The sequence below is a fragment of the Malaclemys terrapin genome, chromosome 3 (genome assembly GCF_027887155.1).
Source record: "Malaclemys terrapin pileata isolate rMalTer1 chromosome 3, rMalTer1.hap1, whole genome shotgun sequence".
Lineage (NCBI taxonomy): Eukaryota > Metazoa > Chordata > Testudines > Emydidae > Malaclemys > Malaclemys terrapin.
In genome coordinates, this window is record NC_071507.1 from 63756546 (window position 1) to 63784100 (window position 27555).

Sequence of the window (27555 nt, forward strand, 5' to 3'; positions counted from 1 at the left end):
GCAATGGGAGGGGAAATGGGGAGAGATCCCCGGCCAAAGGATGGAGGAAAACCCCCGGCCAAAGGATGGAGGAAAACCCCCACTCATGGGGAGGTTCAGCTTACAGAGGCCAACATGATTGTGTGGGAGACATGGGTTCAAAACCCAGCTCTGCTGCTCCCTCATTCCCTGCACACACCCCAGATCCCCAGGCTGGCAGGCTCCACCCTGCCATGCGAGATACCCAGGCTTCATTACAGGGGCCTCTCTCTATGGCCAAACTGGAATCAGAGCAGTGCTGAGGAGCTCTGAGGAGAAGATTTCTCCAGCCTCCTGAACCAGAAGGTTGTGGAGCTGAGGGGAGAGGGATAAGCTCTCCTTTGGAACAGTGCCACCCAGATTAACTTTGGAGGCCTTTAAACACCTGAGGAGTGTAGTGTCCCCCAGCAGCCATAACAAGTACAACATGCAACACTGATACCATCTTTGGGCACTAGCGTATTTGTACATACAAGGGGCCAGATCCTGTCCCTAACCCAATGCCCACTATTCAGTCCAGTGAGGCTGTGCCATAAGGAAACCACAGCTCAGGGGTGGAGGTATCTGCAACCTGTGCTGGGCTCCCAGCATGCGGAAGGGCTTACTCCAGCGGGAGATGTAGTGACAGAGAAACCATGACATGTGTGTCAGAGAGAGAGAGAGAGTCTTCTGACTGGGAGAGGGAGGCCTGGTTCTGGGGAAAGGGAAGCAGTGATGAGGGCCAGGGCCATAGGAGAAACAGAGAGCTTAATAAGGACATTTGCTCTTTATTTTAAATCACAAGTCCTTGAATGGGAGCCACTGATTCACCTGCCAGTAGAGAATAAACCCTCATTACACCAAAGGGGATGCTGCCCCAAGCCAGGAGCATGTTTCTCCATCCTAGGACTCCTGATCCAGACCAGTAAGTCTCGGTCCAACCCCATCACGGCTCAGGGGACTGCTCCTCGTCCTCCCACGACTTGCACCTGAAACAAGGTCCACTCTGAGCAGGACTCAAGCCAAGAGCCAGTGTCACCCTCTGCTGTCCTTTGTGTAGGCTAGTGCATCCCCTATGGCAGCTCCTGGCCCAGCAGGAAGTAGGTGCCTGCACCCTCGAGCCTGTTGGGGTCCAGCGGAGATGGGGGTTGCAGGTGTGCAGCCAGGAGGTGCTTGTCACTGGTCTTAGTCTCTTAGCAGGGAAGTCATTGCTGCCCACTGGTCAAGAGTCGCTGAAACAAGGAGTCTTCCCTCTTGCTGAGGACAGCAGGTGAATCCAGCTCTGCCACCTTCCCCACATGCATCACTAGCACACGGTCTGAGTCCAGGATGGTGTTCAGCCTGGTGAGAGCAAACACAGCAACATGTGTGTGTGTGGGGGGTGGGGGGGGTCTTGGTCTGTGCAGGGAGACACACACCAAATATTGCTCCCCCATTCATTAGCACAGAAGCCTGAGACACCCCAATAGGCACCAATTTCTACAGAGCCCTTCATCACAGTTGCTGGGGGAGCACTTATATACTCTCCTTCAGTGCTCAAATGCAGCCATCTCTGGGGAGGAATCTGGGAGCTGTTTAACAGGAACACTACACAACAACTTTCAAGACAGAGTGAGAACCCAGGAAGACAGCATTTCTAATAGGTGAGAGCAAGGAGGGTGGGAGTCAGAACACCTGGGTCACCTGCCTGGCTTTTCCACCAACTGGCTTTGTGAACTTGGGTGAGTTATTTCACCAGTCTGAGCCTCAGTTTCCCTATCTGTAAAATGGTGATAATGATACCCATTGCCTCCTGGGGGGCTGGGACCCTAAATTCATTCCTGTCTAAAGCACACACAGATACAGTGGGAGGATGTAGTATTATTAATGGTATTATAATAAACTGCATGGGACTGCGTGAAGTCACAGCACTGGAATTGGATCAGAACTGACATTAATAACCCAACTCTTACAGAAAGTACTAGTGGATCTTCACATGGACCCCAAGTGGTCAGGATCTCAGTTTCCCATCTCCCCCAAAAGACAGAACCTCCCGCAGCCCATGGTGCCAGGCTGGGGCACAAGAGTCAGTCCTGATGGAGTGAAAAGTACCAACTACTGATTCTCTTGCAGCACCTGGGTTTCCCTAAAGGTCTCCCATCCAAGTAATGACTCAACCATATACATAAGAACAGCCATATTGGGTCAGAGCAATGCTCCATCTAGCCCAAAATCCTGCCCTCCAATAGTGACCAATGTCAGGTTCTTCAGAGGGAATGTCCAGAACAGGGCAATTATCAAGTGATCCATCCCATCGTCTACTCCCAGCTTCTGGCAGTCAGAGGTTTAGGAACACCCAGAGCATGGGGATGCATCTCTGACCATGTTGGCTAATAGCCACTGATTAACCTATCATCCATGAACTTATCTAATTATTTTTTGAACTCAGTTATAATTTTGGCCCTCACAATATTCCCCTGGCAAGGAGTTCCACAAGCTTGACTGTGCCTTGTGTGTGGAAGTACTTCCTTTTGTTTGTTTTAAACCTGCTGCCTATTAATTTCATTGGGTGACGCCTGGTTCTTGTGTTACGTGAATGGGGTTAAATAATACTTCCTTATTCACTTTCTCCACACCATTCCTGATTCTATGGACCTCTGTCATAACCCCCCCAGTTGTCTCTTTCCAAGTTGAACAGTCCCTGTTTTTTTAATCTCTCCTCAGCTGGAAGCTGCTTAATACCCTTAATTATTTTTGTTGCCCTTTTCAGTACCTGTTCCAATTCTAATGTATCTTTTTTGAGACAGGATGACCAGAACTGCACAGAGTATTCAAGACGATATTAGTCTACACAGCCTGAGGTGGCCTGGCTGCAGGGTGTTGTTCTTATCCACCAGTCCCTTCTTTCCCTTGGAGCTTTTTAACCTAGTGGTAATGGCCCACATCAGAGGAGCGAGGGCATCCCTGGCCCAGAGGTGGCAGTGCAGTCTCTCATCCTCTGGCTGTCCTGCAGTGCCCTCTACTGGGCAAGACCAGCTCTATTTCATGATCAGCACCCTCTCCGCTCTCCATGATGGCGGGGAGCTATCAGGCTCTCAGTTTTCTATATTCTCAATCCCTTTTCACCCTCTGAGGCTGCAATACCCCTGTTCCACTTGGCAGGAAATTCAGGGGCTCCCTAAGTCCCTATCAGACAGCTTCCAGCAATACATAGAACATGCTGGGTTTCCACCTGGCACCTACCAAAGAGAAGAGTTTGCTATTGGACAGTATCTGGATGCTTCTGGAGACTGGCAGCAGTCAGGTAGACTAGGGCCCAGGGGCAGGGCTGAAGGAGGATGGTAAATACCTGCTTCACTCCAGAGCAACAAAAGGAAACAGACAAGTTTTCACTTGAAAAATCTTGTCATGCTGATTTCACGGCTCAACTCACATATGGAGCTGAATATCAAGGTGGGGGCAACCACAATGCTGAGACTGTGGGCATGGCCAGCACTGTGGGCATGACCAGTGGGTAATGCTGGGGCTGTAGGTGTGGCTAGTGAGGGAAGTCTGGCGCTGTGGGCATGGTGAGTGGTTAATGGTGAGGCTGTGGCTGTGGCGAGGTGAGTTTAAGAGCAGAGGGTTGTGCCTTTCTCCATAAGGCTTTTAGAAGGCTCACAGGGTACGTTTACACTGCCTCTGGCAGCCAGCCTCCCAGCCAAGGTCCAGAGACTTGTGCTAGCAGGGCTCATGTTAGCGCTCTAAAAATAGCTGTGCAGATGGTGCTTCAATGTTACAGTTTGGGCTGGAGCTCAGGGTCTCACACGACCCCACCTTCCTCCCCCAGCTCTAAAACCGGAGCTCTAGACCAAGCTCCCACATCTACACAGCTATTTTGGGAGTGCTAGTGTGAGCCCCTCTAGCACAAATCTGTGGATGGGGCTGGAAGGCTCACTCCCCAATGCAGAGGAGACATGCCCTTGGTGTGAGAGGAAGCCGACTGTACCTGTGTGCAATCGTGAGCACAGTTTTGTCAGCAAAGCGCTGGCGGATGGTCTGCTGTAGCAGCTGATCGGTCTTCTGATCCACACTGGCTGTGGCCTCATCGATGCACAGCACCTGCCAGTGACACAGTGACAAAATAAAGGGTATCCCAACACCATGGGAGGAGATCTCTGTTCCCGGCCCAGAGATACACTAAGAGGGTAGCATAAATCAGCTCACAGCCCTGATTCCCATACACATCAGATTGTCCATTTATTCACTAGGGCTTCCTGACACAGACTCCCTGTCCTGCCCTTCTACCCCCACAATCAGGAACAGGCACCCCCTCTCTGAACAAGTAACTTCCCTGCTTTGAGCAGGGAGAATCCAGTTGGAGTTAGCAGCACTCACCTTGGCCTGGGTCAGGAGGGCTCTTGCCAGACACACGAGCTGCCTCTGTCCCACTGACAGACTCTTCCCTCTCTCCCCCAGCTCACAGTCCAGTCCACCTTCAGGGAGGCAAGAACAGCACTCACCCAGCAAGGGTTTGGTTAGAGCCCCTGCACAGCATGCCTGGGCCAGGAGCTTCCAGCTAGTACTCAAGACCTCATCTCTGCTCAGCCCCAGTCCAAAGCCTTGGGATTTTAGACTCGGACAGAAGCAAGATTTGTCACTAACAGTGTGTGTGTGTGTATCCTCTGCTAGGATCACAGAGACTGCTGTGTGAGACTTGGAAGCCCCTATCCTTTCCCCACACTGGATCCCATTGGGGCTTGGCCTCCCTTAGTCAGATCCTGCCAGAGCCTTGCCTACCACCCCCACCAGATACCTCACCTGCTTCCAGTGGACCTTACAGAATTCTGCTTGGGCCTCATATGTCAATCCCATTGGACCCCACTGGAGTCTGACCTCCCCATACCAGATCTTGCTGCACCTAGGCCCTTGACTATCACCTCCAACTCACTGTCTCTGCCCACTACCAGAGCCTCCTCATCTCCTGCAGGCATTGGACTCACCCATCTGAGTAATCACCGCCTGTAGATGGCACTGCTCCAGAACCTGATACAGGTTAGAGTCTGTATGTCGCCCCAGGGGGTCCAAGTTCTCCCGGATTGTCCCACTGAATAAAAATGGGTCCTGGGGGATTATGGCCAGTTTGGATCTGCAGGGAGAGGAGAGATGAAGGCTTAGCAGGTGGGAACAGCATGGAAGCAAAAGGCTTTTCCTCTGAGCCAATGGTAACTAGGTTGGCCCTGACTCTCCTGGGCTGGTCTCAGCCATGGGCACTGTAAACTGGGCATGTCTGAGACACACCAGGGACCAGGCAGGGCTCTTCTCAGCCTGGGAGTCTCAGCACACACAACTAGGGCAGGAGGGGCTCAGGAACATTTCAGCAACTGACAGGAAACTGCCACAAGCAGCCAAAAGTGCCCAGAAAGGATCTCCACTAACCAGCCCCCTCAGTATCATTTTGCTGACAGCCATTAGAACCAGAGTCCTGTCTCTGGTGGAAGGGCTCCTGGCTGGACCCTAAATGCCATTTGCTCCTCCTTCTGCTCTGCCCACCGTACCTCAGACTCTCCAGGCCCACCGATCGGCTGTCGACATTGTCCAGGAGGATCCGTCCCCCACTCAGCTCCACCATGCGGAAGAGTGCCAAGAAGATGGTAGATTTGCCAGATCCTGTGCGCCCCACAATCCCCACTTTCTCTCCAGGGTAGATGGTGAAGGTCACCCCATCCAGAGCATTGGGCAGTCCTGGCCGATATGTCAGAACCACCTGCTGGAACTCCACGTGGCCCCGGCTCGGCCAGTCAGGGGCAACCTCAAAGGAAGAAGACGATGAGACCAAAGTGTGATCAGGATCAAATACCAGCTCTGCCCCACTTGCCACCTGTCCCTTTACCTGGCTTCTCAGTTCCTGACCATCCCTGACTCTTAAGCCTCCTCTGCATCTCCCAATCGTACACCAGCCCTGCTCCACCCACCCTGCCCATCTCCCCCTGCACAAGACGACCTTGGGGGTTGGGGAAATGGGGTGTTGGTATTAGGAAAGGGCAATTGCTCTGGGCAGTTCCTGTAGATCAGGCCAGCAGTCCTCAGTGCCCACTCATTAGATCGCTGTAATCATCTCCAGCCACTGGCACATCAGGGCCCTGTGGGACACCTGAGCAGATGGGAAGAATGCACAGACAGGAGAGACAGTGCAAAGCACAGATCCATGAGATGGGATGCAGGCCAGAACTGGAGGGTTAAGTGAGAAGTTTTACCTGGACCAGCTGCTCCTGGGGCTCTATGGGGATGTCTGTGGAGTACTCCTCTGCTCGCTCCACACTCACCATCATGGTCTCTGTCTGTGTGAAGCTGGAGATGAGGCCTGACAGCAGGTTTGTGACAGACAGGGCATACGAGAGGGCCAGGCCTACAAGACCTGAGATGATAAAAGAGCACAGCAGGCATGTGAAGGAGTGGCAAAAGCTGGGGACGCAGCTCCAGCCAGGGTGGACAAGGAAGGAGCCAAAGCACCAGGGGAAGGTTATAAGATGGCAACCCAGCTCTGGGATAGGGAGATGGAGGGGGAGGAGAAGAGGCTGAGGATCTACCTCCTGGACACGTGGATAGAGCTGCAGCTCTGGGACAGGGAAGAGGATGGCCTGAAACCAAGTGTTTTGGGCTCTGTATTGGATCCTGGCTAAGGACTGGCCAAACATGCTGGAAGCATGACTGTGGTGAGAAAACTACTTTGAACAAGAAACTCAAGTTTGTTAAGTTAGGTTTTAGTCTTAGAAGCATTAAGACTTCTATTTTTACTTTTGTTTGTTTGTAACCATTTCTATCCCAATTCCTTCTACTTAGTAACACTTAAATACTGGGGGCCATGAATCAGTGTTCATGTCACACTCCCCGTCAGTACCCGGCCCGGGCAAGCTAATGATCCGACCTGTGGACCAAATTTGGTGATGAATCCAGGTCACGTGCCTCCTGAGGCACGTTGCGCATACACTAAGGAGCTTAAATACCTGTTCTTTGTTAATAAACCTAATCTTGTTTTATTATACAACCCTTTCAGTGCAGTGTTTCCAACTGATGAGTAAAATCCTCAGTCAATCTAACAGGCTGGTGCTGTCTCTTTAAAGAAGCAGAGAAGTCGATCAGGTTTTGTGAGTGCTACACTGAGAGGGGCTGAGCACTGCAGAGGAGATGGCTTTGGGGAGACGCAGGACTGCAAGGAGTAACCAGGCTGGTGGAAGCCAGGGTGAGGTCACTGTGCTGCAAGCAGGCTGCTGGTATCAGGGCTCTGAGCCAAAGCTGCACAGCACAGAAGCACCCAGGGTTACTGGGCAGGCAGTGACACAACCCCTTACTGGTCTGGGTGACCCTCCAAAGATCCACAGCACACCTGGATTTCCCAGTTGTCTCTGGTGCTGGATGATGGCGATTCCTGCTATAGCTGTAACCACAGCAACTCCAATCATCTGTAGGCGGATGTCCAGCCACTGCATGGCGGTGTTACTGGCAAAGAGGCAGCGCTGGTTCTGCTCCAGTCGCAGCTGATTCTCTGCCTCAAATCTGGGCCGGGCACAATGCAGTGGTTAATATCAGGATCAGCCCCAGGGCCCACTGCCATTCATCTGTCACCCCAGCCAGCCCAGGGCCAGAATCTCTAGGTAACTTCTCCCTTACAAGAGTGAAAGCCCCAAGTTCTCCAGGTGCTGGCACCCTCCCCATCCGAGGAGCAGCCCTCACCTGTCTGTGGCCCGGGTGGCCCGGATAATGCTCAGCCCTGTCAGGGTCTCTGAGAAGTGGGTGTAGATGGGGGACAGGGTGAGGCTGTAGAGGCGCTTGAGCTCACGGGAGGTGCGCCGGTAATAGCGCTGGATGGAGAAGTAGAGGGCAGCCAGTGGCAGCAAGATCAGGCCAATCCAGGGCAGCCCATAGGTTATCATCACCAGCATGCCCAGCAGCCCAAAGACATTGGCCAGGAAGATGTTGAGGATGAAGGGCAGGCTGTCGTCCACGCAGTACAGGTCCGAAGAGAAGCGGTTCAAGATCCGGCCCGTCGGCGTAATGTCAAAAAAGGTCACTGTGGCCTGGCAACATGGGAACCAGAGTGGTAAGAGCCACGCTGGGCTGGGACAGCCTTGGAGAGGGAGCAGTGCCCCTGGAGTTATAGTTTGGCTGGCAGGTGGCCCAGCAAGCAGCTACCATTCAGAATGCCTGGAGAGAAGCAGGACTGAACATGGACCAGGAAGGAATTTCCAGCCTGCACTGGCCAGGCAGACCCAGACTCCAAACCCCTCTCCTCCCCAGTGTGGAGGTGCCCTGCTGGAATGGGCATCCCCAATCCCCAGCAGCAGCACACATCTCACAAGGCACAGCCAGTCACCTTCACAATGGGGTGGCTTCAAGGTACCTCTTGCTGTGGAGAGTTGAGAGGCAGGCATAATGATTGCAGCCAAGGGGTGGGCAATCTGTTCACCTCCCTGGCTGAGCAGGTCAGCACTCCAGTGAGATGGTTTGTGACTATCTCTGTTCACCCTGCCCCCATTTCTCTCCCCGAGCTGAGCTCCTGGGACCTCACCCTACCCCTTACGACTGTTACCTTCATCACTCTCTGGAGCAGCCGGCTGTGAATGACAGTGGCAGCGCGGATGGTGCCGTAGGCAAAGAGGAAGGCCCGCAGGATGGTGAAGACTGAGTTGGCCCCAGCAATGCCGCCATATACCATCAGGTAGAAGTTCACATCCAGTGTGCTATTGGGATGGACTGGAGCTGTGCCCAACACCTGGATGCGGGAGCTGGGAGAGAGAAGGAGACAGAATGTGCTACAGCCACAGTGCGCACTATGCCAAGGCTGACACCTAGAGCCCCTGAGACAGCAAACACAAGGGCCAGGGTCGGGGAGAAGCCAAGGGTCCTTATTCCTAAAATGAGCTAACAGCTTCTTCCTGCTTTTCACAAGCCATGGCAAGCTGCGGCAGACTGATCTCTACAATTCCAACTGTAGGCTCTCTCCACCCCCAAGAGCCTTGTGCAGCCAGGGGGTCTCCCATTTGCCTCAGACAGCAAATCCAGCAGCACCTCTTCACTACCCCTTTGCGCTGGGGTGGCCTTTTTGTCCCTATCTAGCTCTCACAACCATACTGGCTCTGTGCAATGGGGGCGTTTAGCCATCTTCTATTCACAGCAAGAGGCCTTTGCAAAAGGGGCACCAAGGAGCAACTTTGGAGACCATTGCTCCCCGCACAGCCAGACCACGCCAGGTCCTGAGCCAACCTATGCCCACTTACACCAGCCCCGCAAAGGAGAAGAGCAGCAGCTGTGGGGAAGGGACAGAAGCTGACAGGGGCCTCATGGAGATGTTCGCCGTCTGGGGCAGGTTGGAGATCCAGTGCGACAGCCACCAAACGGATACATTCCCGGATGCTGCAGAGATACACAAGAGTCAGTGCAGGGTGGGGGTTAGACTCTGCTTCAGTCAACCTGTGGGAGAAGAGCAGGAAGTGGAGCTGAGCTGGGCCTTCCCTGAGGAACTGCCCTTACCTCCTCACTACCCAGCCTAATCTATACCCTGCTGTCAATACATTCGCCGCTGTGGTTACTTGAGCAGTAGAGATGACAGCTAGCAGCCATAGGAGCCAGGTACAGCAGGCCCCTGGGGAAAAACAGTCTTCTATGGAGACACAACCCCACACGCCAGTGTCCCCCAGGGTAGCAGGTGCACAAATTAGACAAATCCTTCAACTTGATGGACAGGAAAGTGCTGAAGGGGCCCCAGCTGAAAGGTTAGGAGGATTGGGCCTTCCTTCTGCAGGGGCTATGGAGAGAGAGTAAACCCAGTCTGCCACCCCCAGGGGCCCCTCACATATCCGGGGAGCATAGCAAGGGAGCAAGAATGGAGAATGTCCCAAACAGAGAGTGGAGTGAGCTGCTGCCTTACCTTGCATCAGGAGCAGGGAGAAGAGGATGGACAATGCTAGGCAGCTGCCCACTGCCAGCCAATATGCCCTATACACCTGAAAAGCTACTGCCCCTTCTTTCTTTTCTTCCTCCCGCTGGAGGAGGCAGGTAGCTTGTCCCAGTTCCTCTGCCTCTATCTCCATGACCTTCTCCTGGCCTTGCTCAGCAAGGACTGGGGGGAAAAGGCACAGGTCAGTGCAGCACCAATAGGACCAGCTCCTCACTGTAAACAGGGCAGGTCTATGCCAAAGGGAAGGCTTCACCATATTCTTAGGAGGCTTTCTAAGGTTTGTCTCCTCTTCCTTCCCTTTGCAACAGAGTTCATGCCAGCTGCACCCTGTACCATAGGCATCTATCAGGAAGTTCTGCAGCAGGTGGGAGTGCAGATCAGCATACTGCTTCCTGGCCAGTATCCAATGGCCCCTTTACCCCAAGCATAGAAAATACCTCTAGCCCGTCGTGCGAGGTGTGGGAAGGGGGGTTCTTTTCCAAGCCCTACAGCTATCAATTTAATTACCCCCATTTCAGCTCATAACTGTAGATGTGATTACTGCTAAGGAGCCAGGAGGACTCAGAGAAACCTGTGTATTCAGACCTTTTACACATATATTATATGCTCTATTTCTGCCACGAAAAGGAGGCAAGGCCTAGTCAGCAGATCAAGCACAGGGCTGTGAACCAGGAGTTTAATAATCCCAACTCAATCTGTGATGTTAGGCAAGTCACTTCCTCTGTCTCTCTCAGTTTCCCTTGGCTGCTTTCCTGCTCCACCCTGTCCCATTAGTGCAGTTTTCTTGAACTCCTGCTTGGAGATCAGATAGTGGCAGTAGGCGTTCCGCATGGATGTTATCCTGAGCCACAATGACCCCACCCACCCTCACCAATGCCCCTCAAACTGCCATATATTGACCTTTATTCTGCCTCCTCTTATTCTCCTCATTGACCTTGGGGGTGGCTTCCACCAGTGGCAGGATTTCAGATGGGGTCCCTAGAAAGAGAGAGACCATGAGCGCTTTATACACTGCAGAGATCCTAAGGACCGTGTGCCAGCTGCGGAAGTTCAGCTAGCTATTTGGTACAAGATGGCCCAATTTACTTCTACCTCTGCCCTCCTATTCCTCCATTCAGCACCCACAACCCTACAAGCACTGCTCCACAGTTTCCTGTCCCTGCACTGTCTTACTCCAAGGCCCAACTCTTCAGAGTCCGTCTGCTTTATCCATACTCTGTACATTCACCATGTCCCAGTTCTCCCAGCTTATCCAGTGTTCCTCTTCCCCAGGGCTCCCACTAATTTACCCCAGCCTCTTTGCAGCTTCTGCTTTGATCCTTTATGGCCATTTTCCATCTGAACTCACAGCCCATCTGTCTGTCTGATAAGGCTGGGACAGAGTTCTTAGCCCTCTGGTACACAGACCAAAACAAAAGCAGGTGTGCCACTGTACCTATCTTGACTATTCTGCCATTGTCCATGAGCAGCAAGGTGTCAGCCTTCTCTAAAAACTCCGTTCTGTGTGTGCAAAGAATCCTGGTCTTTTGTTTGAGAACTCCCAGAATACATTTCTGCATAAGGTGATTGGCTACATCAGCATCAACAGCTGCCAGTGGATCATCAAGAAGATAAATCTCCTTCTCCTGAGGAAGAAGAGACAGTGATACATTTCCCAGTTCCTTCAGTTCCAGCTTTCCCCAGCAGGTGGTGTTGTAGAGAATGGTGCAAGTGCATTGGCTTGGGGCAGCTCCCAGCTCCTTTAGCCCCAGCCTGCATGAACAGGAAGAGCTGGAGGAAGTACAGCCGGAGCTCTGGCCGTTGGGCGTTTCCAGCTTCTCTAGCCCAGCCTTGGCTCTTGGACAATGCACCTGCAGCAATTGGTCCTCTGTAGGGTCACTCCCCTATTTACCTGATAAACGGCTCTAGCAAGGGCTATTCGAGCCTTCTGTCCCCCACTGAGGGTCACTCCATTCTCACCCACCTCCGTCTGGTCACCTGCTGGTAAGATCTAGAAGTGAAACACACAAGATAATCCATTAAAAAAGTTGCTTCACAGAGGCAGCATGACATAGGGGATGCAGAACCAGGACTCCTGAGTTCTATTCCTGGCTCTGACACTAACTCACTATGAGACTTTGGACAAGACACGAGTGGCCTGATTTTCAGAAACTCTGAGTACCTACAACTCCCACTAAAATCAAAGGGAGCTGCCAGCGCTCAGCATCTTGGAAAAAATCAGATCATAAGCCTCCTTGTGTTTCTGCTTCCCTGTCTGTGCAGTGAAGGACAACAATCCCTCCCTCCCAGGTATAGTAGGAGGGTTCATCAGCTAATGTGTCTAACGTGCTTTCTGGATGGTATGTGGGGATTACTGATTGGAGAAGGGTGAGGGCCTGAATCAACCTAGATGAGCAATTCTTTCCTTCCAGCTCTCTTTAGGGTTGAGGCGTGGAGCATCATCAGACCTGCTGAGAGATTTGTTACTGCCTCCTCTCCTAAAAGGAGTCTGCCCTGCAGTTCCTTGGGACATCTGGGGCTGCTGCCTTGATACTACCAGCAGTCCCACATGGAGGACACAAATTCAGGCCTCTTCTCATCCTGCATGGCCCCACCAGATCCTGGGGAAGGGCTTTCTGCTCCAACAAAGCATTGGCTTCTGATAGTTTCCCTGTAGCCAGAACCTGACTGCTTATTAATGGGAGTACTCAGGCAGCCTTGAACAACCTCTCCCTTCCCTGGGATTCAGAGCTTTCTGCTCCTCAGGACAAGTCTTAGAGGAAACAGTACAAAGTGTTGCCAAGCCAACCTCACACATGCGCCTCAGCCCAAGGGAAGGGAAGTGACTCAATGTCAGGGACCAGGAATGAAAATGAACAAAGAGCTAGGCTGCGTGAGACACATGGCACATTTGGCTTAGGAAGGAGGGAGAGGCTGGGGAAATAGGTTCTATGCCCTGATGGAGAAGTTAAGGTTCAGGCTGAGATTCAGGGCAGGGCACAGGGAAGCCAGTGGGACGTTTTCATCACAGTGCACTCACATTCAGATCGTCGGAAAGTGCACAGGCCTCAAGCACCTCCTGGTAGAGCCTGGCATCATAGTCCCTCCCAAAGAGGATATTCTCACGGACAGTGGTAAACTGAATCCAGGGCTCCTGGGTGGCCAGGCCAAATCCTCGCTCCAGATCCCAGACGTACACTTGCCCACCAAGTCTGCAAACACCCCAGAGCCGGGTAGGGGAGAGAGGCAGAAAAGGAAAAGAGAAGAAGTAACATGGAGAGAGTGTGCCTGGCAAATGGGTCTTCTAGCCCATGGAAAATCCCCTGTAGCAGAGGTGCTGGGAGGTGGGACAAGGGGAGAGAGGTGTCTTTTGGCTATTTACCTGTTGAGTTCTCCAGTGATTGCTGCAAGCAGAGAGCTCTTCCCACAGCCAACCTTCCCAACAACTCCCACCAGCGCCCCCTGCAGAGGGAAACAAGCAGCAGCAGATTTATTGCATTAACACTTGGCCCTTCTGGTGATGGCTCCCTCTTCCTTATTCCCTGCACCCCCACTCACCTTTGCCACTGCCAGGTCCTGAATGAAGATCTGCAGAGTCCCTCCAGACAGGTGCTGCCTGGTGCTCTCCTCCCTGGCCGGTGACCAGGAGAAGGTGGAGTGATGCATTTCCAGTGCAGAGGATGGGTCTGTGGGGCCATCTGGCAAAAGAAAAGCAGCACAGCCACTGCATTAATCCTCAAGGGTCAGAAAGTGCAGGGGAGATACTAAGCTGGGCTCAGCCTCTCCTGCAGTATGTTTCCGAGAGAAGATGGCCCAGACAATCTCAGATGCTGGTAGCACCATCAGCTCCACTCCCAAACACAGTAGACAAGAATAAGACACAGCTCTGACACACACACCCCAGCTGTACAAGGCGACTGTGTGACACTGAGACACTTCCCTGTTGTAACCTCACCTTAAAATCCTTCCTTCTTTCTCTCTTCCACCTGTCTCTGAATCCCTGTAGGAAGCAAGTGGAGACCCAGAGACTCCCATGGAGTCATTCCAAGAACAAACTGGACTCCCTATGTCTGAAGGTGGAAGGAACAGCAGGGAGCTGGCAACAGGGAAGGGGGGAAGAAGGGAAATATGGTAGAGGGGAGTGCAGAGGTTCCATCCAGTCTGCCAACCGAAGCCAACAGGGTTGATGGCTTCAGGGTCAAGGGAGATTTTGGAGAAATGAGCAAGCATCCTTTGCTTTGGGAATATACAAAGGCAGGAATCAACAGGCATAGGCATAGTCTGTTTGGTGCTGGTGGAGAGTAATGCTATTGCCCTGTCCTCTACTGGGGACATTTCCACAGGTCCACGGTGTGCGCTCACCTCAGACTGACTGAATGGAGCACAGCTCACTGCTCAGCACCCTAGGGAGTTCAGAGGAGGTGGAGCAGTCACCTAGCTGCTCTAGGGCCAGTGAGCCCGTTTCCTATAGACTTGTGCCCTGTGCACCTCAAGCACCTTCTGTGTTCAGACTTCTCCGTTCTCTTCCCACCCCACACATGGAAATTCCACCCAAAAGCCTACAGCATCCATTCCTGCTTGTGTCCCATCACCTGTCTCCATACCAGTGGTGTAATAAGCATGCAGGTCCTGGTCAGAGAGCTCAAGGAAACGCTGGATGCGATCCAGGGACACTTTGGCATCCAAGATTCCATTCAACACCCAAGGGAAGTTATTGAGGGGAAGAATCAGCATCCCAACAAGCGCCAAGGCTGTAAATACCTGTGCCAGAGAGGGAGACAATAAAGAATTGGGGGGAGTGACCCTTTGGCACCCCCCCCCCCTACACACACACAGAAGAGTTTCACAGATTAGAGACCATCATGGGGAGGGGGAAGACAGAATGGACAGATGTCCTTGCATCTGTGGGAAAGTCATGGCTCACAGAAGGGTACTGAGCTCTATTCTCAGGGTGGCTACAGCTGCACTCAGCATGGTGGGCTGAGCTCTGTCCCCTGGGGAGATTCCAGAGGAATGCAACCTCGTGCAGGAGAGGTGCCCCACTGTCATTCTGCTTAGGATGGTTCTGAAAACTCTCTTCCCAACTCACACATCAGAGCAATGGGGTTGCACAGGTCTCCCTTGTCATTCACCTTGGTGGCAGTGAGTTGGTGCCCCAGCAGGACATAGGTGATGAAGATGACAATGGAGACGACTACTGGCAGTGCTGCCCACAGGTACACGCACACAGCATCCAGGTACTTGATGGCTCGCAGCTTCTGCAGCTCCTTGGCTCGGCAGGCATTTATCCGGGCACCAAAGTGCCGCTCCCAGGTGTAAAACTTGATCACTCGCATGCCACACAGGAACTCTGTCATTAGCTGTGGGCAGAGAGGCAAGCAGAACAGAAGAGTCCCAGAGCCATATCAGACTAGACGCTAGCCACACAGATCTGACAGAGAGGGGACAAATGATGGAAAAACAAGGGGCCAGGACTAGGACATGTCTACATGTGGCAGTGGCAGCAGTCAGAAGTTCTGACCCCTCTTCCCTGATGCTACGCCCTCCTGTTTGAGCTCTGTGGTGTTCAGTAAAAAACTGAACACTCAGTATTTAATGTCTGAGCAAAACAATTGGCTCCCCACAGATTCATCCGCAGAACAGTCCTGACTTATCTAGAGAAGACCACCATGCATACTGGGGAAAATATACAATTAGATATAACTTCCTTCAGGAACATATTGCAAAAGCTCCTACAGATTTGCCATGCATATGGGAGTGAGACTTAAGTTTCTATGCTTTCAAAATATGGGTTGAGAATTGCAAATAGGATTGGAGGGTCTGGAGAGAGCTCTGTCACCATTGTAGATGCTAAGTTAAAACATTACCATAAAATCCTATCACACTGGAGCCCAGGACACTTTGATAGTAATCCCAAGAGGGAAGAGACAGTGCTGGAGATGCTCACATGGCAGAAGCAAGAAAGTGGATGACACCGACTCTGAGCGTGCCAAATCAGAAAGACACAAAACCACCATACAAAGGTGGATGCATGCACTTCGAACCAGCAGTGGGCAGGGGTCCCAGGATTAAAAGGCATCAGCGGGAAGATGTGATGGGAGTGTCTCAAGGGAACAGACCATAAATTTCACAGTAACTGCTACTCACAGAACAGGGATCTATTGGAGAGACTGGACATACCAGGAAGGCAATGGAATACCTCTGAATGATATTATAGAACAACTTCCCTCTAGGTGGCATCACAATGACATTGCTTTGCACTGCACCCCTCAGGTATCTCACCTTTCTGCACTCCCATCAGGATTTTCAAGGTCCCAGCTCATTAAATGGGTTCCACAATACATAGCCAAAGTTCTAAGAATGATCAGGAAGAAAATGCAGCAATGAACCCAAAGGCTGCCTCACCTTAACTCGTGTGTCTTTGTGCTTCAGCATCTCCTTGTTGTTCTCCATGATACGGTTTGCTATGACCTTGTTGACAGGCACAAGCAGCAGGGCCAGGGCCAGGCCTCCCAGGAAGGCCACCCCCACCTGCTGGTAGAGGAGGTAGAGGGTGATGGCAAACTGGAAAGGGAGACTCCACACCTCATGGAAGCTGACGCAGAAGTTGACCAGCCGATCGGTGTCTGTGCTCATGAAGTTGACAATCTCGCCCATGGTGAAGCCAGCCAGACTGCTGCCACTAACCCGCAGGGCCTTGCGATATATGGCAGAGATGACTGCCGCACGCACCGTCAGCATCACCTTGTTCACCTCATAGCTGAACTGGTTCCGCAAAAGAGCACCCAGGAAGGAGCCAGCAAAGAGGCCGAGGGCATACAGGACCCCATGGCTCAGAGGCTCCTGGTGCGACTCCATGAAGCTAACCAGCAGGTTCAGGAGCAGGGGACCTGAGAAGCCCAACAGGCTGCCAGCCAGTTTGAGGAGCCCTAGGGAGTAGTAGCGGAGCCCAAAGGCTGCATGCAGCACTGAGAGGAGTTGCACAGCCTTCTGGGCATCACAGGGGCTCCCTGAAGATGGGGAGGCATCTCCATTCCCATCACTTTTGGTGACAATTGGGCTAGTGGAAGACATTGTGTCTTCCTCCTCTTGGCTGAGAGCTGCCTTTTCCTGCCAGCAGGAGTAGAAATGGTCATGGACCCTGGTAGCCTGGAGCCGTCGAGGTAGTAGATAGACGTCCTGTGGCCGATTCAGCATCCACTGATAGCCACGTTTCATAAGAGGGTTCATCCAAGCATAAGAGAAGCGCGAGAGCCAGCTTTCACCATCCTCTGCCACTCCCTGCCAGTTAGGCGCTGGGATCCCTGACTCTGTGATGAGAGGTTCACGCTGCCAGGAGTCATTGATGGAGCAAAAAACTTGCCTGCTGGCAACAGGAGTAATATACCCAATCACATAGATAAGTAGAGAGGCCAACTGCAGGCAGAGGATGGAGAGTCTGAAGATGTGAGCAGCGTGGAGGTGGGGCCAGGCCACCCCATTCTGGCAGTACCATACCAGTGTGATGATAAGGGCAGGGACAGGGAAGAGGGCTAGGAGCACCATGGCTGCAGGGCCACGGGAGGAGCCGTACGTGGACCTGTAAAGCGTGAGGAGTGCCAGGCTATGAGTGAGCCAGGCCAGCAGGGCAATGCCACTTGCCAGCACTACCAGATACAAGGTACCCAACTCCTGCTGAGTGATGGCTGCTGAGATTATATCAAGGATGGGGAGGCCAGTGAGTACGAAGGAGGCAGCAATTCTGCATTTCCAGCCAGGTCTGTAGGAAGCCCCTGGGACAGGAGATCTAGTGGAGAAAAAAGTGGTGAAAGCTTCAGAGTGGAGCCAGCTACCAGTCCATCACCTGTGACTCACTCCTCCCCTTCCTCCCTCTTCTCTTCCCACCACTACCCAGTCACCCCTAGTTCTCACTCATATAGAGGATGACAGGCTGTATGTCCCATTCAGAGCTTTTTAGGAAGATAAAAATTGCCACACTCGATCAGATCATGTGTCAATATACTCTGGTATCTTGTCTCTGACAGTGGCCAATAGCACATACCTCAAAGAAAGATGCAAGAAACCCCACAGTTGACAGTTATGGAATAACCTTCCCATGAGGAAATTTCTTCCTAACCTGTGATACTTGGTGGTTGAATTAGGTCCTGAACCAGGACGGTTTAAATCCCTGCTAAAAATCTATTTTTCTCCTCTCTAATATAACTCTGGATGTTCACATTCTTCCCGAATGTCTGATTCTTTTTTGATTCCCCCTAAACTTTTGACCTCAGTGATGTCTTGTGGCAAAGAGTTCCACTGGCTAATTACCCATAAATGCATAACAATTTCCTTATCGGTAATATATATTTGGCCTTTCAATTTCATTGACCATTCTCTTGTTTGTGAATTATGAGAATGAGTAATTAGGAAACCCTAATATAATTTCTGTACACCATTTATTACTTTGTATATTCTCTCAATGCCACCTTGTATTTATATCCTCTCTAACCGAAATAATTTCAATCTCTTTTCATACAGCAGGTTTTTTAGGTCTCTAATCATTCTGATCACTAGTCTCTGAACTCCCTCTATTTCTACTAAATCTTTTTTGAGATATAGTGACCCCAGCTATATACAGTATTTCCAGGTGAGGAAACTGATTAGTGTAATGGCATTATAATATTTTTCTCTACTCAATCCCTTATATAGAACTAAGAATGTGTTTGTTTAACTATCTGTCACTGCAAACTGAGCAGATGTTTTCACTGAGCTGTCCACGATGATGAACAGGTCTTTCTTGAGAGGTTACAGTTAATTTAGAACCCAGCAGCATGTAGGACTTTTCTTGTTTTAAAAAATAATACCACCATAAGGGGCTGGAGGGAGTGAGTTACAGAGTTACAGAGTTACAGAGAATATATGTGCTTGGCTACGAAATGATTCAGGAGGGACATGATAACCACCTACAATTATGAAAGGAGCATGAGGAATTGTTTATGGTGGTACCTAAGGTATAACTACTCGGAGGAAGGAGAAAAGAAGTACAACTGGCTTAGCTATGGTGCATAATGTAATAAAACACAAACACAGGATAAATATAACTTTTTCAAAAGGGAATATGTCAGCTGAATATCAGGAAATATTAGGGACAATTAGGGTTGGGCATCATCTCCCCAAGGGAAATGGTGGAGTCTCCATTGGTTGGAATATCTGAAACTGAGCTGGACAAAACCCTGGGGAATAAACTATAGGCTAGATTCTACCCTGGCCCTGGGGGATAGGGATGGACTAAACCAGGGATCTCAAACTCAAATCACCACGAGGGCCCCATGAGGACTAGTACATTGGCCTGAGGCCCGCATCACTAAAACCTTTTCATACAACAATACAAAAGTATAGTCAAAAATGAAAAAAATGAAGAGTAAAATAGTATGCTATTAAAAGTCAATGTATTAACTTTTTAAAAACTGTAATGCGAAGCGGGGTTTTAATAAAATATAAACACCTGTAACTATTCCTTATGTGGTCAGTAACCAGGGGTCTCAAACACGCGGCCCGCGGGCCATTTCCTGCGGCCCGCCATAGGCACCGACGCTCTCCTGCACTGTGTAACCCTTTCCACACACCCCCGGTCACAGTGCAAAGTTGAGAGGAAAACTGAGGGTCACCTTGGAATTATAAAAATGTTACAGAAAATTTCCAGTTGGTCACAGACACTGTCCAGTATCCCAGTGGAGAGAACCCTGGGCAATGGGAGAGGGGGTAACCTCTGGGTGCTCAGCACCCCTAACAGAGAGACCCCTGGAGATGGGGGATAGTGCCCGGCGCCCCTAACTAACAGTCTATCACAGGGGTCTCAAACCCGTGGCCCCGCCCCGTACCCCGCCTCTTCTCACCCCTTCCCCAAAGTCCCCGCCCCAACTCTGCCCCCCCCGCCCCTATTCCAACCCCTTCCCCAAATCCCCACCTCTTCTCTGCTGCCTCCCCTGAGCGCACAGCTTCCCCACTCCTCCCCACTCCCTCCTGGCGGTGGGAAGCGCTGGGAGGTAGGCGGAGGAGTGGGGACGCGGAGCACTGGTGCGGGGGGAAGAGGGGAGCCTGGCTGCCTGCGAAGTCAGCGCCTATGGTGGGCTGCAGGACTAACTCGGCCTGCAGACCACGTGTTTGAGACCCCTGGACTAAACAGGACCTAATAGTGCTTTTCACTCTGCATATGCTCCAGCACGACTCCCAAAAGGGAGTAAACACAAGACTGTGAATGTTTCCTGCAGGCAGCTGCCACATAGCACAGAGAGAAATGATTTCCACCATTCAGGAGCCTTTTCCCACATTCTTCATTACAATGAAGAGGAGACACAGATGGCTACTGTACCTTGGAGTGCCGAGGTAGCAAGCGCTTACTAATGCAAGGATCACGTGAGGGACAACATTCAAAATCAGCTGGTTAAAGCAGTGACCAACACTACCATGGACCCACACAGGAAGCGGGTCTTCAGGACTGGTACCACACAGATCAGCCAGGATCTCTTCCATCTTCTCTTAGGAGCCAAGTATAACAGCCAGGAGCTCCTAGGGAAGAAAACAGGAAAAAGAATGAGTTAGGCGTACAACTAAATCAAACACAACTTGAGATAGGAAAGGAAGATTCCTCCTTTATTAATAATAAACTCCTTGCCACATTGCAGGTCCCTTGTTATGAGGATCTCAAACAATTTTACAAACATTTATTACACTTTACTGTCTTCCCCTTATCCCCGTGAAGTAGGTAAGCCATACATGGGATTAACTTGAACCATGACTATAGCCAGATGAAATTTTTCATGTGAAACTTTTTTTTTGCTGAAAATTGTAGATTCAGCTTGATGGAAATCTAGGGAGGTGGTGGAATCTCCATTCTTAGAGGTTTTTAAGGCCTGGCTTGACAAAGCCCTGGCTGGGATGATTTAGTTGGGGTTGGTCTTGCTTTGAGCAGGGGGTTGGACTAGATGATCTCCTGAGGTCCCTTCCAATCCTAAACTTCTATGATTCTTTGAAATAGCTAATGAATTTGTGTCAAATTGTTTTGGTTGAAATCCTCACCCCACCCTGCCAAATCCACAAAAGATCAAAACATTGTTTTGACATTTTTGAAATGAAACATTTTGATGTTTCAATTCAAAACAACATTTTGTTTCTAAATTTACTTCAATTTTATAAAAAATAAAAAATATTGAAAACAAAACATTTTGTTTGACCCAAAATGACATTTTTTCCCAACTTTTTGGTTCACTAAAAATTAGATTTTTTTTTTTTGTTTTGGGTCAACCCACAACAATTCCCTCTCCCCCCGATTTTTTGGAACGGCCAATGAACTAAAAAGTCAGTTATTTGTACAACTCTCCCAATGACCACTATGTGACTGTCTCTGGAGTGGAAAACAGCAGTTCTTTAACAGTGCAAACCAATATTATGCAAATTATTTAGAACAGGAAGCAGAAGAGAATCCTATTCCAATTGAAACTGCCAAGGGAATTTAAAGATTACCTACAAAGGAAAAAAAGATTCAACTTGTGCTCATTTTTTGCCTCTTAATGATATGTACAGGGGCCTGGAAACGTTTTGTTATGAAAAGGGTTCTTTTACATTAGCAATTCAGGTCCTGTCCATCATGATACAATTGATAACTGGAGAACTAGTGAAACATGACAACATGACATTACAACAGTTAAAACAGTGAAAGCTGCAGTAATTGAGAGGGAAAGGGCGTTTTAATCACTGTTTTCAACATTGGGTTTTTTTTTTTGTTAGCGCCTATTTAGAAAGGTATGGATTGGATGAATGGACTGTAAGGTGGATAGAAAGCTGTCTAGATTGTCAGTATCAACGGGTAGTGATCAACGGCTCGATGTCTAGTTGGCAGCCAATATCAAGTGGAGTGCCCCAGGGGTCAGTCCTGGGGCCAGTTTTGTTCAACATCTTTATTAATGATCTGGATCAGAGGTAGGCAAACTTTTTGGCCCGAGGGCCACATCGGGGTTTCGAAACTGTATGCAGGGCCGAGTAAGGAAGGCTGTGCCTCCCCAAACAGCCTGGCCCCTGCCCCCTATCCTCCCCCTCCCACTTCCCACCCCCTGACTGCCTCCTCAGAACTTCCGCCCCATCCAACCCCCCCTGCTCCTTGTCCCCAACCACCCTATCCTGGGACCCTCTGGCCCTATTCAACCCCCCCACCTCCCTGTCCCCTGACTGCCCCAACCCCTATCCACACCTCCGTCCCCTAACAGGCCCCCGGGACTCCCACGCCTATCCAACCCCATCCCCTCACCACCGCCCTCAGAACCTCCACCCCATCCAACCGCCCCCTGCTCCCTGACTGGCCCCCAGGACCCACTGCCCCTTATCCAATCGCCCTGCTCCCTGCCCCCTTACCAGGACTGGCGGATGCGCCCCCAGCTGCAGCCGCCATGCTGCTGCGCTGCCTGGCAGGATCTTGCAGCCTCGCCCACAGCCCTGGCGGCGCGGCAAGCTGAGGCTGCATGGGAGGGGGGACAGCAGGGGAGGGGCTGGGGGTTAGCCTCCTCGGCTGGGAGCTCAGGGGCCAGGCAGAATGGTCCTATGGGCTGTAGTTTGCCCACCTCTGATCTGGATAATAGGATGGATTGCAAGTTCGCTGAGGGTGCAAAGATGACACTAAGATGGGAGGAGAGGTAGAGATGCTGGAAGGTAGGGATAGGGTCCAGAGTGACTTAGACAAATTGAAGGATTGGGCCAAAAGAAATCTGATGAGTTTCAACAAGGAGAAGTGCAGAGTCCTGCACTTAGGATGCAAAAATCCCATGCACTGCTACAGGCTGGGGACTGACTGGCTAAGCAGCAGTTCTGCAGAAAAGGACCTGGGGATTACAGTGGATGAGAAGCTGGATATGAGTCAGAAGTGTGCCCTTGTTGCCAAGAAGGCTAACGACATATTGGGCTGCATTAGTAGGAACATTGCATGCAGATCGAGGGAAATGATTATTCCCCTATATTCGGCATTGGTGAGGCCACACCTGGAGTACTGTGTCCATTTTTGGACCCCCCCCACTACGGAAAGGATGTAGGCAAATTTGAGAGGGTCCAGCGGAGGGCAACGAAAATTATTAGGAGAGTGGGGCACATGATTTACGAGGAGAGGCTGAGGGAACTGGGCTTGTTTAGTCTACAGAAGAGAAGAGTGAGGGGGGATTTGATAGAAGTCTTCAACTACCTGAAGGAGGGTTCCAAAGAGGATGGAGCTCGGCTGTTCTCAGTGGTGGCAAATGACAGAACAAGGAGCAATGGTCTCAAGTTGCAGTGGGGGAGGTCTAGGTTGGATATTAGGAAACACTATTTCACTAGGAGGGTGGCGAAAGCACTGGAATGGGTTACCTAGGGAGGTGGTAGAATCTCCATCCTTAGAGGTTTTTAAGGCCCAGCTTGACAAAGACCTGGCTGGGATGATTTAGTTGGTGATTGGTCCTGCTTTGAGCAGGGGGTTCGACTAGATGACCTCCTGAGGTCTCTTCCAACCCTAATTGTCTATGATTCTATGATTTAACATCAATGACTAACTAAAATTTTGTAGACTTTGAGCCCTCCCCAGCAAACAAGGGAAAACTAGACTACGGCTATGTCTACACGACAGCCTAAGTCGGCAAAACATATGTCGCTCAGGGGTGTGAATATTCCACCCCCGACTGACATAAGTTTTGCTGAAATAGGCTGTAGTGTGCACAGTGCTATGTCGTAGGGAGAGAAGCTCTCCTGCCGTTTGTGGAGGTGGGGTTTTTATGCCGATGGGAGAGCTCTCTCCTGTTGGTATAGAGCATCTTCACTACATGTACTGCCAGCTGTGCCACTGCAGTGCTGTAAGTTTAGACATGCCCGTAATGTACCTGAAGATATGTCTGCACTACAAGCGCTGCAGTGGCAAAACAAGTGCTGCAGTAGTGTAAACACCTGCTATAGTGACAAAAGGAGTTCTTCCATTGTTGTAGTAAATTTGCCCCCTCGAGAGGCAGCAACTAGGTCGACAGAAGATTTCTTCCAGCAACCTAGTGGTGTCCACACCAGAACTTAGGCTGTCTTAACAACATCTCTCCGGGGTGTGAATTTTTCACACCTTTGAGGGACATAAGACATCCACACTGGGCCAAACCATTGGTCCATCTAGCCCAGCATCCTATCTTCTGACACTTGCCAGTGCCAGATGCTTCAGAGGGAATAAAAAGAACAGAGCAATTATTGAGTGATCCATCCCCTGTTGTCCAGTCCCACTTTCTGGCAGTCAGAAGTTTAGGGAGAACTGGAGCATAGGGTTACATACCTGACCATTGGCTAATAGTCACTGGTGGATCTAATCCAGCTACACTTTTGGCCTTCACAACATCCCCTGGCAATGAGTTCCATGGGTTGACAGTGCTGTGTGAAGAAGTACTTCCTTATGTTTGTTTTAAACCTGCTGCCTGTTAATTCCATCGGGAGATCCCTGGTTCTTGTGGTATGTGAAGGGATAAATAACACTTCCTTATTCTCTCTCTTCACACCATTTAGGACTTTATAGACCTCTATCTTATCCCCTCTCTTAGTCATCTCTTTCCTAAACTGAATAGCCCCAGTCTTTTTAAATCTCTTCTCCTATGGAAGTTGTTCCATAACCCTGGTAATTTTTGTTACTCCTTTCTGTACCTAGAAGTACCTAGGTCAATCTAAATTTTACATGTCGATCAAGCCTTAGTATAAAAATATTGCTCAGGCATGCAGGAGTGAAATCAGGAAGGCCAAATAACACTTGGAGTTGCAGTTAGCAAGAGATGTTAAGAGTAACAAGAAGGGTTTCTTCAGGTATGTTAGCAACAAGAAGAAAATCAAGGAAAGTGTGGGCCCCTTACTGAATGAGGGAGGCAACCTAGTGACCGAGGATGTGGAAAAAGCTAATGTACTCAATGATTTTTTTGCCTCTGTCTTCACGAACAAGGTCAGCTCCCAGATTGCTGCACTGGGCAGTACAGCATGGGGAGAAGGTGACCAACCCTCTGTGGAGAAAGAAGTGGTTCGGGACTATTTAGAAAAACTGGACGTGCACAAGTCCATGGGGCCGGATGCGCTGCATCCGAGGGTGCTAAAGGAGTTGTCAGGTGAGATTGCAGAGCCATTAGCCATTATTTTTGAAAACTCATGGCGATCGGGGGAGGTCCCAGATGCCTGGAAAAAGGCTAATGTAGTGCCCATCTTTAAAAAAGGGAAGAAGGAGGATCCGGGGAACTACAAGCCAGTCAGCCTCACCTCAGTCCCTGGAAAAATCATGGAGCAGGTCCTCAAGGAATCAATTATGAAACATTTAGAGGAGAGGAAAGTGATCAGGAACAGTCAGCATGGATTCACAAAGGGGAAGTCGTGCCTGACTAACCTAATTGCCTTCTATGATGAGATAACTGGCTCTGTGGATGAGGGGAAAGCAGTGGATGTGTTATTCCTTGACTTTAGCAAAGCTTTTGATACGGTCTCCCACAGTATTCTTGCCGCCAAGTTAAAGAAGTATGGGCTGGATGAATGGACTGTAAGGTGGATAGAAAGCTGGCTAGATCGTCAGGCTCAACGGTGATCAATGGCTCCATGTCTAGTTGGCAGCCGATTTCAAGCGGAGTGCCCCAAAGGTCGGTCCTGGGGGCCGGTTTTGTTTAATATCTTTATTAATGATCTGGTGGATGGTGTGGACTGCACTCTCAGCAAGTTTGCAGATGACACTAAACTAGGAGGCGTGGTAGATACACTAGAAGGTAGGGATCGGATACAGAGGGACCTAGACAAATTAGACGATTGGGCCAAAAAAAAACCTGATGAGGTTCAACAAGGAGAAGTGCAGAGTCCTGCACTTAGGACGGAAGAATCCCATGCACTGCTACAGACTAGGGACCGAATGGCTAGGTAGCAGTTCTGCAGAAAAGGACCTAGGGGTCACAGTGGACGAGAAGCTGGATATGAGTCAACAGTGTGCTCTTGCTGCCAAGAAGGCTAATGGCATTTTGGGCTGTATAAGTAGAGGCATTGCCAGCAGATCGAGGAACATGATCGTTCCCCTTTATTCGACATTGGTGAGGCCTCATCTGGAATACTGTGTCCAGTTTTGGGCCCCACACTACAAGAAGGATGTGGAAAAATTGGAAAGAGTCCAACGGAGGGCAACAAAAATGATTAGGGGTCTGGAGCACATGACTTATGAGGAGAGGCTGAGGGAACTGGGATTGTTTAGTCTCCAGAAGTTAAGAATGAGGGGGGATTTGACAGCAGCCTTCAACTACCTGAAGGCGGGTTCCAAAGAGGATGGAGCTCAGCTGTTCTCAGTGGTGGCAGATGACAGAACAAGGAGCAATGGTCTCAAGTTGCAGTGGGGGAGGTCCAGGTTGGATATTAGGAAAAACTATTTCACTAGGAGGGTGATGAAACACTGGAATGCATTACCTAGGGAGGTGGTGGAGTCTCCTTCCTTGGAGGTTTTTAAGGCCCGGCTTGACAAAGCCCTGGCTGGGATGATTTAGTTGGGAATTGGTCCTGCTTTGAGCAGGGGGTTGGACTAGATGACCTCTTGAGGTCCCTTCCAACCCTGATATTCTGTGATTCTAAGCCTTCCATTTCTGAGGTTAAAAAAAATAAGCAAAGCCTTCCCCCACCTCACCCCCTATTTTTATTGTAAAAAAGGTTAAACCCTCTTTCAGGCCTCTTTCTCCATCATAAAGCAGCAAAGAAAAAAAAAGCACAAAGCCCCCTTTCTACAAAGAGCCTCAGCAGGTCACAAACTTGTTTCCTTGGATGGGTGATGGAAGGGGGCCAAAATAATTTTCCAAAGCTGGATTTAGAGAAACATTTGGTCTCAGCAAGTCTCAAACCTAATTCCCATCACTTTGGGTACAACCCTGTGACTGGGCCTGAAAGGTGAGAAAATGTAATTTACTAGGGCAGGAAGGGAGTTTTCCGGCTCCAAAAAAATGGTCCCATCCTGCCTGGGGCCGGGCAGAGGAAAGCTGGTATGGATGGAGCATCCAACAAATAAATCCCGGGAAGGGGGGAGGTAGCAGGGTGTCTTCTTTCAGCGCAGCCCTCGCTGTTTGAATGAGAGACACGTTCACTTGGAAGCGAAAAGTCCCTTCGATCGAACCAGACACCGGCCCCGTGTCCTGCCCTCGCACCTTCCGCCCTTGTTCGGTCTCTCCCCAAACCCCGCCCGGTCCCGCGGGGCCGGGGGTCGGCCGGGCTCCACCTTCCCTGTCCCACGGGCTGTTTGGGGCGGAGCGCCCGGGGCGGATGTGGCCAAGGCAGCGGGTCCAGCCCGGCTCTGGGAGCGGCCAAGGGTGGCCCAGGGCCCAGCGCCTTCCGGCCCCGGCTGAGCCTCACACAGCCGCCCGGCCCGGTGCCCGCAGAGGGGAGGGTCCCCCCGGCCCACCCGCCAGGGGCAGGCAGTGAGGACCGCCCACGACACCCGTCAGGGCCTCGGGTGACGTCATTGGCTGCCTCCCCCTGAGCGGGCGGCCTTTGACCCCTGCCCCCGCGGTACCTGAGCGCGTCCCCGTCTCCGCTCCTTCGCTGGGCTCGCGAGGACGAGCCCGCACCCATTTCCTCGTGGCCGCGCTCCCTGCCGCCGAGAGGCTGCACTGCTGCCGAGCCGGCCTGGCGACGGTGAGCCAAGAAGG

The 27555-nt window shown here is 50.9% G+C and overlaps 1 protein-coding gene across 1 annotated transcript; it reads right to left on the reverse strand.

Annotated features, from left to right (window-relative positions):
• Nucleotides 1-769: 769 nt before the first annotated feature.
• Nucleotides 770-27555, reverse strand: ABCC10 (ATP binding cassette subfamily C member 10). Its single transcript, XM_054024286.1, has 22 exons — nt 27420-27555; nt 20244-20440; nt 16298-17678; nt 15025-15252; nt 14497-14653; nt 13451-13590; nt 13275-13354; nt 12933-13104; nt 11805-11903; nt 11349-11538; nt 10814-10891; nt 9884-10075; nt 9234-9369; nt 8546-8741; nt 7690-8033; nt 7343-7512; nt 6213-6373; nt 5514-5767; nt 4959-5104; nt 4354-4451; nt 3965-4077; nt 770-1338 (listed from the first exon to the last, which is right to left on the reverse strand). The coding sequence occupies exons 2-22, from the start codon at nt 20402-20404 to the stop codon at nt 1203-1205; spliced, it is 4632 nt and encodes a 1543-aa protein (XP_053880261.1). The 5' UTR covers nt 20405-20440; nt 27420-27555; the 3' UTR covers nt 770-1202.

Excerpts from the sequence above, each read along its gene's own strand:
- ABCC10 (XM_054024286.1), bottom strand. The coding sequence starts at position 20,404 with ATGGAAGAGATCCTGGCTGATCTGTGTGGTACCAGTCCTGAAGACCCG. Across the intron at positions 17,679-20,243 it reads TGCTACCTCGGCACTCCAAG|ATCTCCTGTCCCAGGGGCTT; the intron begins GTACAGTAGCCA and ends TTTCTCCACTAG. Across the intron at positions 15,253-16,297 it reads ACAAAGACACACGAGTTAAG|CTAATGACAGAGTTCCTGTG; the intron begins GTGAGGCAGCCT and ends CTCTGCCCACAG.